The sequence below is a fragment of the Macaca mulatta genome, chromosome 5, assembly GCF_049350105.2.
Source record: "Macaca mulatta isolate MMU2019108-1 chromosome 5, T2T-MMU8v2.0, whole genome shotgun sequence".
NCBI lineage: Eukaryota > Metazoa > Chordata > Mammalia > Primates > Cercopithecidae > Macaca > Macaca mulatta.
The window spans coordinates 167,719,374-167,734,915 of record NC_133410.1 but is presented as its reverse complement, the minus strand read 5'-3'; the positions used below and the strand labels follow the sequence as shown (position 1 = coordinate 167,734,915).

The window sequence follows — 15,542 nt, the reverse complement described above, 5'->3', positions numbered from 1 at the left end:
CAAAGAAAAAGCTCTAAAAATTATCAGCAAACACCTTGTTATCGGAATCCTACCTGTCCTGAGCAATTCCACCACTCCGCAGTATTTGATTACTCCTTTTTCCTTACAGCATTATCTCCTTTCAGCAACCTGTCCGTGGTCTTCTGCTTTTCCAGCTTAACTTACTAGTCATTTTCTTTCTGTCTCTTTTGGATGCTACCCAACTTCATCCTCTACCTGACTTCTAAATGTTGTCATCTCCAGGGTCCTGTCCTTAGTCCTCTTCTCTACACCCACGTAATCTCACCCAGTTCATGATTTTAATCTATACACTGATGACTTCCAAAGCAATGCCCCAAACCTAATCCCTCATCACGGCAGCCACCCATCTAAATGCCTACTCAGTGCTGCCACTTGAATATGTAACAGCCACCTCATGCTTACAACGTCCAAGACAGAAAATGAATTTCTCCCCCAAAATCTGCTTTCCCAGAGTTAGTACCCTGACATGGTTTGGCCATGGTATCTCCACCCAAATCTCATCTTGAATTGCAGTTCCCATAATCCCCCCATCATGGGAGGGATCAGTGGTGATAACTGAATCACGGGGGCGGTCCCCCCAATCCTGTTCTGGTGTTAGTGAGTTCTCAAAGATCCGATGGTTTTATAAGGGGCTTCCCCCTTCGCTGGGCACTCATTCTTCTCTCTCCTGCCACCTTGTGAAAAAAGATGTGTTTGCTTCCCCTTCTGCCACGATTGTAAATTTTCTGAGGCCTCCCCAGCCATGCGGAACTGTGAGTCAGTTAAACTTCTTTCCTTTATAAATTACCCAGTCTCGGATATGGCCTTATTGCAGAGAACAGACTAATATAGTAACAACCTTAAGAGTCATCATTCCTGACTCCTCTCTTTTCTTCACATACATCTTTCTGCCATCACCTGTTTCCAAAATGCATCCTCCACAACTGACCAAATTCACCATCTCCCCTGTTAAATCCAGCACGAGCTATCATTATCCCACCATTATCCCTTACCAAGACCTTGACAAGTACAGACTTCTACCTCTACCTTTACATACCTATTGTCCATTCCCCACAAACTTTCCAGAGAGATATTTCCAAACACTAAATCAGATGATCTCACAGCTCTACTCTTAATCTCCACAACCTCTCAAAGAAAATCCAAACTCCTATGCTATTTGCTGTACTTCTATACTATGCTATATTTTACTTACTTACTGTACCGTACTATATCGTGGCCCCTGCCTTCCCCTGCACCAAGCCTGTGCCCACAACAGAGCATCTGAGGCACCTCTACAATGAAGAAATCTTCACAGGCTGTCCCGACTCTAATATCACCTCCTTTTGACTCCAAAGCCAGCAGCCCAGCACCCATCCTTATCATGTCCAACATACTAAATAAAGTAACATTGATCCATATCTCCATCTTTTCTGCTCCACTGGGAACCTCAGTTCCGTGATGTCAGGGGTTTGATTTACTTCATTGCAGTATCTCCAGAGCCTACATCAATATCGAGTACATAGTAAGTATACAATCAATCAATAATTGTTTATAAAATAAATAAATTTAAACAGTGCTATCAGAAAGTCATGATAAAATATCTTATATGAACATGTCATAAACGAAGGAATCAAGTACCAAAATGCTTTTTGTCTTTAAACATTGTTAGGCAATGTTTTAGCAAAAGCAAACTGACCTTCCCTGAATTCCTAATGAGTATAATAACCATACTTCAGTTACTACTCAATGATCTAACGGTGCCTATATAGTAACAATTACACTCATCCATGATGCTGCAGAAAATATATATTCTATTTTAGCAGGCTCTTGTTTCCAAAACTAAGTAGCCCCAATTACTCTATTTTTTTTAAACAGATTTTTGGTCTCTGCTCCCAATTACAGCATTCTTTTCCCCACTGGCAAATATGCTGCTTCTTGTCTATATAAACTAAAGGGATAAAACACTAGAAAAACAGTTAAAATGATGTTGAAGAAACACAGTTTTTAGCAAAGCTCTGAAAAACTTTTACAATGCACAAAGTGTGTGATCTTACAGCAATGCAGTAACGTCTATTTTAACTGCTCTGTAACAATGCAGGGAGCTGAAGCTTTCAAATAAATAAAAGCCACTTCCACTCCCCCACAAGAGAACACAAATGTTGCTGCTCTACTGCCCAATACTTAACAGACTGAAAATCTTGATTATGAGCACTTTTTTTCTAAAACTGGAAAACTGTATCATGTGGAAGTCTTAACTGACTGCTCTCTATTAATCCCAGAGTATAAAATTAAAGGAAAATAATTTACCTAAAGGAGACATGTTCTTCCCAGAAATTGTAGTATTATAAAGCAGTTTATCTAAGTTGTTGGGTTTATCTGTACCTCTATTTTTGTTATTATGTATGTGGTATCCTGATCTCGTTCTAAAACAGAGCTTAAATTAGTTTAAGCTGATGTTTTCCATTAATGTGACTTCAACACAAGCCTAATTAGGATAAACATCTTACAGGCCCACCCTGTAGGTTCATGCCAACAAACACATCTGTGTAGGCTCCAAAATAGACATTGTAAGGTGTAAATAGACTCAACTATACCCTTGAACTTATTATTTATAACCAAAAATTACTTCTGCCGCTGCAGAAAGTTGACAGGTCTGAAACTGGCTGGAAACTGGGTGTATGGAACTTCATTAGTATTTTTATACTTTTTTTTTTCTTTTTTTCTTTTCTTTTATTTTTTTTGAGATGGAGTCTCACTCTGCTGCCCAGGCTGGAGTGCGGTAGTGCGATCTCTGCTCACTGCAACCTCCACCTCCCAGGTTCAAGCGACTCTCCTGCCTCAGCTTCCAGAGTAGCTGGGATTGTAAGCATTTGCCAACACACCCCGCTAATTTTTGTATTTTTAGTAGAGATGGGGTTTCACCATATTGGCCAGGCTAGTCTTGAACTCCTGACCTCAAGTGATCCACCCACCTTGGCCACCCAAAGAGCTGGGACTACAGGCATGAGCCACCACGCCCAGCCTATTTATACATTTGTCATCCAGAAAATTTCTCTAGGTATAAAAAATCCTTTTTCTAATTGCATAGAATTCCTATTATCTAAATCATTTTATAATCACACATACTATAAAATACACTATAATAATCAATATATCTAAATATTAGGTGTGTGTGGTTTTATGTGCACAGTGGGAATGTGACATTTGTATTTACATATTAATTAGCTGCATTTGCATTTATGAATTAATGACATGCAATTAAATAAACAATTGTTACTGCAATTTTTTCTTAGCAAAGTTGTCATCACAAAACATAAAATGTAAGTTACACACGTTAAAAATTATTCTTGTTCTAATTTGAGCCATCTTCTAAAATCCCAGTGGTTTTGCCCTTCCTAATAAAACTTGACTTAATTTTTAAACACTTAATCTACAATCTACTTTAATTTAAATGATTTTCATTAAAAATTTAATTTTAGAAGTACTCAATCCTCTTGATATTCTTTTCAATTAACAACTAAATATGGAGTTGACACGCTCACAAATTAATTAGTGTTGAAAGAGTAAAGGGGAAATACATGGAAAAAGCATTCCTTTCATAATTAAAACCTGCTGGCATCAGAAATAGCTAGACCTGGAAGAAACAAGACTTTCCCATTATGTCCTAGTTGGTGTTTATATATTATCCATCTTCCTAAGGTCCTTTATTTTATACCCCACTTAAGGTAACATCATTTTTGTTCTTTAATATGAAGCCCAGATAAACATAAATACAACTGCTGTATTACTGTACAACAGAAGTAATGAGATTTCTATATGGGCAGATCTCATAAAAACAAATATGGTATAAACTGTGCTTCTCTGAAAGGCAGTCTACTTAATGCAATAAAATATTCAAAGATCCAGAACATACTAAAATAATGGACCTAATCATTCTTTAAATGATTAATTTAAAAGGTTCTGGTTTCTAATAAATCTGAATGCTAAGTAGTAGGTTTTTAATTTGCCAAGATGGCAAATGTTGCCCCTATCGATATTTTCACCAAGTGGCATTTACTACATTTGGTGAGAGGTGAAAGAGGAAGGGAGGGAAATGGAGGGGGATGGGGAGAGAGAAAGACAGAAAAGAGGGGGAGGAGGAAGAAGAGAGAAAGAGAGAGACAGAGACAAACACTGGGGTGGAAATGGAAAAATATTACTATGACAGAAATGTCAAAATATTATTCTTTTATTGGATACAATTGAATTCAACTTTGTAAAAGTAAAATTTAAGCTGTATAAGTTTGACTGTACATACTGTTTAAGTATATATTATTAGTGTAAGTTTAAGCTCCTTAGTATAGAAGCTAGATGAAGCAGAGTTTTCACGAATAAGATTTCTTTAACCCTACTTGTTGACTACAGTAAGTAATCTATAAAATTCTAGCATTCTAGGTAGGAGAAATAAGTCCCAGTGTTCTATAGCACTATAGGGTAACTATCATTAACAACAATTTGTGGTGTATTTTCAAATAGCTAAAAGAGTAGATTTCAAATGCTCTAACACAAAGAAATGATAAATGTTTGAAGTGATGGACATGCTAATAATCCTCATTTGATCACAACACATTGTATACATATATGAAAATATCAATGTACCCCATAAATATATACAATTATTGTGTCAAGAATAATAAAAGTAAAAAATTAAAATGTTCAATTGTTACATGCTTCAAATTTTTAGCATTCTATGATTAACTTAATATTAAAATGACATACCTAAGTTGATGCTCCCTCAAGTTTGACAAGGCTTCCATACCATGTAAATAGGAATATACTATTTCCAGATCCTGTGTCAAAGAAAAGGATAGAAATTATTAGACTTGTCAGGAAAGGGGGTTTCTAAAATAAGTCACTATATCTACAAACTGAATTAAACTATGGATAGCTTTTTAAAAAATACATGTTTTCTTAAGACATTAAAAATAAACATTATTAAAAGCTCAATTGTACAAATGTCCATTACAACTGCTTCCGGGATATGCATAAAACCTACTAAAATAGAAAATAATATGACAAACTTATAAAAATAAATTCCTCATAAATCGTTCTTTATCACCTGTTTCTGTCTTTTACATCAAAATAGCAACTACAAAGTTTTAATTTCAAAGTACATTTGTCAATACCATAGTTAAAATAAAATGAATGCTTGTTATTGCCTGGTTACACTTAAAAATTGATATAAATTCAATTTTTTTCAATTCTTACCAAAATTACATCTTATAGAGATATTTAAGTTTAAATATTTTCTTTTAAAAAAGAAAACATGCCTTGTTTTTCCAGATCACACTGCAGTAAACAGGAAGAAAAAATGACTCAAATTTATTTATGAAAGTTCAGAAGAGGTAAAAATTCAAAGTCCTGTTTATATTCATATGTGACAAGCCAGAAAGGATTTAGTATTTTAAGACTCTAATAATATCTAGGAGTCTAGGATTACACACAGTTTCTGCCATCAAGAATATGAGGGATATTTACTCCTTTCCGAAATCTTAGACAAAATCTACAACAAATCTAAGAAATCTGTAAAATAATCCTCTCCTTTTCAAAGTGTTAACAGCTTTATTTACTAATAATAATTCACATACTATAAAACGTATCCTTTTAAAGTGAACAATTCAGTGGTTTCGTTGTACAATCCATCATCACTAATTTTAGAACATTTTCACCATCCCAAAAAAACAACTCCATACTCATTAGCAGTCATTCTCCATCCCCCTTACTCCAAGCTCCTGACAACCACTAAACTACTTTCTGTTTCTATGGGTTTGCCTATTCCAGACATTTCATGTAAATGAAATCCCAGAGTGGAATATATGATCTTTGGGGACAGCTTCTTTGACTTAGCACAATGTTTTCAAGGTTCATCCATGTTTTAGCATGTATCAGTACTTTTCTTTTTATTGCCAAATATTCTTTCATTGTAGATACATACTACACTTTGTTTGCCCATTTATCAATTGATGGACATTTACGATCTTCCCTCTTTTTGGCTCATAGTTTCACCTATGAGTGAAACTGCTGATTCACATTATAACTCTGTGTTTGACTCTTTAAGGACCCGTCAAGCTGCTTTCCTATGTCACTGTAACCATTTTATAATCCCACAGGCAATGTATAAGGATTCCAAGCTCTCTATATCCTTACCAACACTTGTTATTGTCCCTCTTTTTATTTTAATCATTTTACTAAGTGTGTAATAGTATTGATTTGCATTTCCCCAATGATTAAGGATGTTGAGCATCTTTTAATGTGCTTTTTTGTCCATTTATATAAATTTTTGGATAAGTGTCTATTCAAATTCTTTGTTCATATTTTAATTGGTTTATCTGCCTTTTTATCATTAAATTGTAAGAGTCCTTTATACACTCTGGATAGAAGGTCCTTATTCAAATGTATAATTTGTAAATATGTTCTCCCATTCCATGGACCATCTTTTTTACTTTCTTGATGGTGTCCTTTGAAGCACACAATTTTAATTTTGAAGTTCAATTTATTTTCTTTTGTTGCATGAGCTATTAGAGTAATATTTAAGAAACCATTACCTAATTCAAGATCCCAATGATTTACTCCTATATTTTCTTCTAAAAGTTGTATGGTTTTAGCTCTTACATTTAGGCCTATGATCTATTTTAATTTTTGTATACACTGTGAAGTAGTGGTCCAACATTATTTTCACATGTGCGTATCAGTTGTCCTGGAACCCTCTGTTGAAAAGACTATTCTTTACCACATTGAACTGTAATGGTATGTTTATTGAAAAATCAATTGACCATAAATAAAAGGGTTTAATTTCTGGACTCTCAATTCTACTCCACTGGTTTGTCTATCCTTGTGCCTCTACCATGCTGTTTGGAGTAGGCAGCTTTGGTAATTAAGTTTTGAAATTGCGAATTTTCAGTGTTCCAGCCTTGTTCTACCCTTTCAACAGGTTTTACTGGCTCTTTTAGGTGCCTTGCATTTTCAATCCTAATTTTTTTGATTAGTTTGTCAGTATATGCAAATGAGCCAGCTGGGATTTTAGTAGGGTTGCATTGAATCTGCAGACCAATTTGAGTAGTATTGCCATCTTAAAAATTCAAGTCTCCTGATCTATAACGTGTGATGTCTATACATTTATTTAGGTTTTCTGTGATTTCTTTTAACATTGTTTTTGTACTTTTCAGTGTACAGACCATACTCTCTTGGTTAAATTTTAATCCTTTTAATCAAGAAAAAAAACTTTTTGTAGGCTGAGAACACTTAGGAACAATTAGAACCGTGTGAGAAACTGAATCTTATATAAGGACGTAGATGACAATAATTCACAGAATAACTAGATAAGGAATTAGAAACCTTTTAAAGAAAGTACTAAGGCCGGGCATGGTGGCTCACGCCTGTAATCCCAGTATTTTGGGAAGCCGAGGTACACAGACCATTTAAGGTTAGGAGTTCAAGACCAGCCTGGCTAACATGGTGAAACCCCATCTCTACTGAAAATACAAAAATTTGCTGGGTATGGTGGCATATGCCTGTAATCCCAGCTACTCGGGAGGCTAAAGCAGAAGAATCACTTGAACTCAGGAGAAGGAGGTTGCAGTGAGTGAGAATGCACCACTGCACTCCTGCCTTGGCAACAGAGTGAGACCCTGTCTCAAAAAAAAAAAAAAAAAAAAAAAAAAAAAAAAAAAAACAAGAAGAAAAGAAAATACTAGGAAGCTTTTCAGTCTAAAATGTTTTAGACTATTTTAGTCCTTAAAACAATGTTATGGTATGTTAAGACAGTCATTCCAATTTAAAATTTATCAATATTAGAAACTTAAAATGTCACCCTCATATAGACAACTTTCAAATAAACTGATGGCCTCTCTCATTTTATCCATCTATACTCTGATAAATAATTTCCAAGAAGCCTTTTAAAAGTTATTTAAAGACTGAAATGTAAAAATAGGTCCCATAAGTTCAATGCCAATAAGAAAACTAAAACAAAATTGTTTCCTCTATCCAGTTCACGAAGTGTACATTCCTAAATCTAATAAACCCCTTCTTTAGAAAAGCAATCAGGCTCCAATCATAATGTTCTATTTGCATTCAAGGAAAGCCAATAAAAATGTCCTAATGAAACATTTGTAATAAAAGATCCTTCTGGATAATCCTAAAGTTCACCATTCTAGTTTAAATATTATGAATTTGTATGTTACTTTTCTGGATAATCCTAAAGTTCACCATTCTAGTTTAAATATTATGAATTTGTATGTTACTTGAAGTCGTCAAATAGTACAGAATGACTGTCTTCCTGGCCGGGCATGGTGGCTCACACCTGTAATCCCACCACTTTGGGAAGCCAAGGCGGGTGGATGACCTGAGGTCAGGAGTTCAAGACCATTCTGGCCAACACGGTGAAATCCCGTCTCTACTAAAACTACAAAAAATTAGCCAGGCGTGGTGATGCACGCCTGTAGTTCCCAGCTACTCAGGAGGCTGAGGCAGGGGAATCGCTTGAACCCGGGAGGCGGAGACTGCAGTAGGCCGAGATTGTGCCACTGCACTCCAGCCTGGCAACAGAGCGAGACTCCATCTCAAGAAAAAAAAGACTGTCTTCCCATTTCTGAGGAGCTTATATTCTGACTCTTATATTAAAGTCTTACATTGTTTTCACTAAATTACCTGTCAACCTGTTACAATCTGCCCAAGGCCTAAAACTGATTTTATCTAAGCAAAAAGACTATTTGCATTCATTTAACTATCAAGAATAAACAAATTCACACTGACTAAAAACGTGTATTTGGAAAAGTATTAGAAAGAAATAAAATTTTTAAAAGCTATTTCTGGAAAGGACGGCGAAGTCTAAGAAACACAGTATGACTTCTTCTTTTCCTAACTGAATACCCTTGATTTCTTTCTCTTGCCTAATTGCCCTAGCCAGAACTTCCAGCACTATACGACCCAGCCATCCCATTACTGGGTATATACCCAAAGGATTATAAATTATGCTGCTATAAAGACACATGCACACATATGTTTATTGCAGCACTATTCACAATAGCAAAGACTTGGAATCAACCCAAATGTCCATCAGTGACAGACTGGATTAAGAAAATGTGGCACATATACACCATGGAATACTATGCAGCCATCAAAAAGGATGAGTTTGTGTCCTTTGTAGGGACATGGATGCAGCTGGAAACCATCATTCTTAGCAAACTATCACAAGAACAGAAAACCAAACACCGCATGTTCTCACTCATAGGTGGGAACTGAACAATGAGATCACTTGGACTCAGGAAGGGGAACATCACACACAGGGGCCTATCATGGGGAGGGGGGAGGGGGGAGGGATTGCATTGGGAGTTATACCTGATGTAAATGACGAGTTGATGGGTGCAGCACACCAACATGGCACAAGTATACATATGTAACAAACCTGCACGTTATGCACATGTACCCTACAACTTAAAGTATAATAATAATAAATAAATTAAAAAAAATTAAAAAAAAAAAAAGAAACACAGTAGAAGCAAGAATTTGGAAGCCTCAAGACAGAATCAAAGAACAGCCTTAAGGCCTTAAAATAGAACAAAAGACCTTGAAATAATCAAGTTTCTACTTCAACTAACCCAAGAAAAATCAAAGATAAAAAGCTAGCTCACTGATCAAGTAGCACTTTATTAATCTGTTGCTTTTCAACATTATGGAGTTTCATAGTTGTATAAGGGCCATGCTCTTATACAAACTATGTCATACATATTATGTTAGTGTGATATACATGGATTTAACAATTTTGAGTATGAATGTATACTTTGAATAACCATTATTTCTTTATCTTAATTAGAGCATACAAATTAAATAAGATTGTTGATTAGTTAATAAAAATGTAAAGAATGGAATATTATCACCTATAATTCACTGACATAAATGAACGAATCAGGAAGTCGTTCCTGAGCCTGTATCATAAACCTGGGAGACAGACATTACACCTTACTGCATGAACAGACTTAAAAAGCAGTTTTCTGCCTATATGTACCTGCATAAATAAAACATTCATATCTCATATAATCATGATTTTTAGGGGGTACTTTCGAATGTGTCACTATTCAAGCAATATACAACCAGAGAACCCTGTGTAGTAACTGCTTCATTTTGTATTTTATATATCAAACCAGACTATAAACTTCTTAAATGAATTCAATTACATTCAGAGTTTCTTCTATTGCTCTTACAGTACATCATCCCACAAGAAACTTGTTTTAAACTTGTTTTAAATGGTCTGTGCCACAAGGAGCCTATAAACTGGGGGAAAAGACTACATGATTCCACTATTATAGACGCAATTAGAGGGCTTTACAGATAGACTCCATGTAAACTTGAGACTTCTTAGTTATATTAACAGGAGTGGCAGGCAACCCATAAGTAATGTTTCACTACGTAATATGAATTTGACCAACATGGATTTTGGCATGTAGGAAAAAACAGAGAAATTATGGCAAAGATATCAAGAAATCTCTGCTCTCAGACCCTGAAAAATGAAAGAAAGTTGACTAGAGATAAGCAAAAGACATGCAAACCGAAGGAAGGAGGAATCTGTGTTTAAGCTTTTCTTAAATTAGGAGGTCAGCAGCCAAATATTAGTTACCATAGATCGCATAAACAACAAAAAGCAAAAAGGAAAACAAGTTTTCTTGTCCTTTCCTAAAAGCAAGCGGGACTAAGCAATGTCTTGAAATAGGCACACATTGCCTTTCATTTCTAATCTTCCTATCAACTTTTTCTACCTTCTCACCAGGTGTCAAGAGACCTCACATTACCCACGCCCCATATCGGCTCACTATGCCCTGGTCTAAGAATTAAAGGCAGGCAATCTGAACACAATCAGTAGGAACCCTTAAAACTTGTACAAGAACTGTCTGTCGGCATTTGTACTTCCATAGTCCACCAAACAAATCTCCAAGTGGTATGAGATTTCAGGCAGCACAACCAAGAGAAATGAAATCTACCAGGAGTGTAAGGGAGGAGATTTGGGGCATGAAAGGCCACTGCAAAACAATCCAGCTCTGCCCTGCCCAGGAGCTACCCCCACTCCTTTCCTGCCCGAGTGGTCACTCCTATTTCTCCTCCTTCACTTCTCCCACAGAAGTTTCAACCTTTATTTCCCCTAAGTTGTGGGCTTTTAGTAAAATAATTAGTTGGCATGGAATTGCTTCTACCAGCAAAAAAACAAAAAGGCAAGTGAGTAAGAATGGGGTGCTGAGAAGTCCCGCTCCTCAAACCAACCTGAAATGTGCAACCATCAGTGAAAACCAATGGCTGCACATCACAGAGCAAGACTTTTCTCTTATTAAGATGCACAAAGAAATGTATGGCCTTCAGGGAGTTACACTTTTAGAATCTTCTTTTCTCTATGCAAACAAGAAACATTCATAGAAGGACATTTCAACCAACAACTACAGAAAAAAAAAAAATGCTGAAGAGTTAAATGACCTAGAGTGTCTCAATGTCCATTTTGGTCAAAAAACTATGACACACAAACTGAACAATTTCTAACCTTCCCAAATGCACTTCCTAAGACAAATGAAATTCACATGACTACTACTATTTTAAAGGACTCTTAAAAAAAAAAAATGTAAGCTATTTTTTCCCCAAAATTCTCTAGTCATTGAGCACAAACAGGAACATGTTGCTCTAACCAGGAAGCAGCATTTTTTAGAACAATAAGCCTTTCGTTTTACCCTAGGAAGGACATCCTTTTTTCAAAAATAGATGCTACTTGAAAGTAGACTGAAGTTATAAAACCATGGTAGCACAGTGGACAAAGATATTGAGAGACCAATTGGAATAAAGCTTTCCCATGAAAAACAGACTCCCTTTTTTTGTCCCAAATGTAAACCAGATTCAAAACCCAAAAGCATCCTTAAGTACTTTAGGAGAGTGATTGTTCACAACCTATCCAAAGTCAATCCTCTTGCTCAAAGTCTGTTAACATAATACATGCTAGGTCAGGCGTGGTGGCTCACACATGTAATCCCTGCACTTTGAGAAGCAGAGGCGGGTGAATTGCCAGAGGTCAGGAGCCCAAGACCAGCCTGGCTAACATGGAGAAATCCCTGTCTCTACTAAAAATACAAAAACTAGCCAGGCGTGGTAGTGTGCACCTGTAAGCCCAGCTACTTGGGGGGCTGAGGCAGGAGAATTGCTTGAACCCGGGAGGTGGAGGTTGCAGTGAGCCAAAATCACACCGCTGCACTCAAGCCTGGGTGACAGAGCAAGGCTCCGTCTCAAAAAGAAAAAAAAAAGACGTAATACATGCTAATGGGAAAGAAGTCAGAGGGAGAGTACCCCACATTCTGGGCTCTCAAATTTCTCCTAAGAGACTCATTCAGAATACATAACTGGCTTCATAGCAAACTTACAATTCACTTACAACTAGCTTTTAATTTCATTTGTTTGCAGCATTAAGATCTCGCTAACAATCTACAGTATGTCTTAATATGATCTTTGGAGAACTGAGAGCAGATTACTATTTCTCCACCTCCTCTTCCAACTGACTGCCCATACCATATGCTGGTGCGATCCCTCCTATCCTGTATAGACTCTTTGCTGCTTGGACACAACAAAAAATAATGGGGTGGGGGGATTATGTTACACCGCACCATGAGAAAAAAGGCGTATCTTTCTCCTTTAAAAGGGGTTTTGTTTCATATATGAAGCTACATATTTAACTGTATTTGGAACTGGATTGATCCCTTTAAAAAGCCTATCTTAATGGTCAAGGAACCCGAGGCCAAGACTGTGTCATAATTAGCAGGCCTGTGGAGGCTGAGGCCTAAGTGGCAAATGTCCGTGGACTTCAACGTAAGGAGGAAGAGAAAGGAGCATCTCGCTTAAAGCAACACTAGTCACTGGATAAGCACTGTCCTGACGCCAACATATTCTTCCTTGTGGATCTATCAGAGAGAGGAACTTGGAAAGATAAAATGAAATTTATCCTTTTGGGCAAAAGATCACTAGCAATGAATTAGACAGCTACATCCTGAACATGATTAATAAGGGGGTTAAAAGCTAGATTATCCAATGCTCAAATTCACGTCTCTACCCAAATGGGGGAGGGGCAGAAAAGGGGAAGTTCTGCAAGTTTCATTATGTTTATTGATACTGTATGGTTAAGTGGGTATGGTATGGTTAAGTTGCAGTGTTTTATTTAGGAGATCTCAAATACTTCTACACTAAAACATACAAAAGAGCTAGCCTAAGAAGGAGAGAGATGGAATAAAAGGAATACAAGCTTTGGAGTCAGATGGGGCAGAGTTCAAATCCTGATCCCCACCATTCCCTAGGTGTGTGACCCTGGGTTTGTTAGTGAGACCATATTTGCAAAACAAGGTGAATAATATCAATGCAACTAGGCTGTGTGGCTGAAATTACACATAGTTTCAGTACTGATAGTTTCATGGCACAATCAGATCCTGGAAAAAAAGGTGATTGCGTTTACTGCCAATGAGATCTGAATGCAAGCACAAGTAATCCTAAGAATATAAAATTTAAAATATTCCTGAGACACTTACTATGTATATCAGAATTTTTACAAATTAACGTATCCTTTTATGATGTGTCTGTATGCCAAAAAAAAAAAAGTCAAATGAATTCTTATAATACTTATAAAGGGCCCCTAAATTGTGTCTTTTATAAATCTAGATTTTTTAGATTAGGTTTAAAGAGAAGTGTACCTGACATATATTTTATCACATCTGTTATAAATATACTTTCCAAATGACATTGGTATGAAATCTCATATCCTTAAGACCGAGAAAGAGGAGAATGGGGAAATTTTCCAATTTGAAAACAGTCACTTAATTTTTCCTCCAAGAAAGATTGGCTAGGAACATATTCAAGACTGGCAGAGCTGGACAACAAAGTATTTTCCTCTCTAACACAGGTTTACCTTCCATAGCTCAAGACTGTTTTACAACACTTAAAATGAAGTTGTTAAAAAAAAATTCTGCATGCATTCCATTAACATTTGGACCTACAGACTTAAAAACATTCCTTACAATATTTACACTTCAATATTTACACTTTACACAAATTATAAGAGGTTTCCCACAAGTTTCAGGTCACACTGGAGTTACTGAAACTGTCTTTGAAGATCTAATTTAATTTAGCACGATGCTTGGATATTTTTTCATCTGTGGATGGTATTAGAAAACAAATTAAAATGTTGTATATACTTTCTTCTAAAATATATCCACACAACTGAAGTATCATTTGAATAAAACCTGTTATATTGAAGTAATTCAACATAACACATCAGTAGCATATTGTCAGGTTAATCCTTTTTAACATTTTTTGGCAGTATTTCCCAAAATGTACCCCAGAGTACCTTGTCCTGTACAACACTGTATAGCATGTATTTCTGCCAGGTTCACAAACTACATTACAGTTCATGCAGGAGAGGGACTAATAACTTTACCCACAAATTTCCCAAACAAGGTTAATGCTGTCTTCGTTTGAGCTGGGGGCAGAGGGTGCCTGTTACCTCCGGAGCACATATCTGTTAACACCGTTTCAAGCACACCATGTTCAAACCACCTCGTTCCAAGGCTCCCCACACTGGAATGAAACCCAAACACCAACAACCTCTTGCACCCTTTCCACATGATGACCAGCAGTCTTCGGGTCCAGCCTAACACAAAGTCCCTCCAAACACTCTCCTGTCCTCCCTCTGCTCCAAGACCCCATTTAAAACTGGCAGTGAACACTTCCTTTCTGAGCTGCTAAAGTTCTTACCACCTTGACCATTCACATTAGGCCCTTCACACGTGCTCTATGTGGTCACTTTAATAGGTTTGTATTTTATGTCCTCGATGAGAGAGGCACCTTGAACAAAGACTTTACTCATCTTCTCTTACATCTCTTTCTCAGCTCTGCACCTAGCAATGGACGGTGGATGTTGCTAGATGCAAAGAAAGAAAAGGGCAACATTCCTGCAGCGGTGGTGGTATGCATGACCTTAAGCACTCCCTGAGAACAGGGAGAGAAAGAAATGGAGGAAATGTGTTTTCAATCTGGGTGTTACAGTTTCAGAAAACTCACACCTATACAGGCTGAAACAATTCTGTAAATAACCACAAGGTGGCAGACCGGACCAACCGTCCTTCCTGGAACCCAAAAGCAGTCGCTGGTCTCACAAGCGATTCTACACAGAGATAGGGGTTTAAAGCATTCCTGAAGATGATCTCAAAAAATATGATGATTCCTTTCTCTTTGTGTCCCTAAAGACAAGGGGCAGGAAGTGGGGAACAAGTCCATCAGCACTCCTATTAAAACTGTTTAACTTCTATCATCCTTAGCAGGAAAATGTTTATTTTCAAATAGCCTCCCCACATCTTTGTAAAGCACCAGGGCAAATAAAACAAAAATGTCCGATCACCAGCCTGCTGAGGTGCTTTGTGCATCCGAGTCACTCATACCCCAGATTACATCATCACATGCTTTTGAACAAAGTAAGAAAAAATAATCCATAGCAGAGT

The 15,542-nt window shown here is 36.8% G+C and overlaps 1 protein-coding gene across 8 annotated transcripts in view; it reads right to left on the bottom strand.

The window, feature by feature from the left end:
* RAPGEF2 (Rap guanine nucleotide exchange factor 2) overlaps positions 1–15,542 on the bottom strand; it is a 486,440-nt gene that overhangs the window by 169,652 nt on the left and 301,246 nt on the right. For all 8 annotated transcript variants that reach the window (XM_078002396.1, XM_028848850.2, XM_015139431.3 and 5 more), the window contains one exon: positions 4,759–4,829. In XM_078002396.1, coding sequence (XP_077858522.1) covers positions 4,759–4,829 — 71 coding nt within the window. The remainder of the gene's footprint in view (positions 1–4,758; positions 4,830–15,542) is intronic.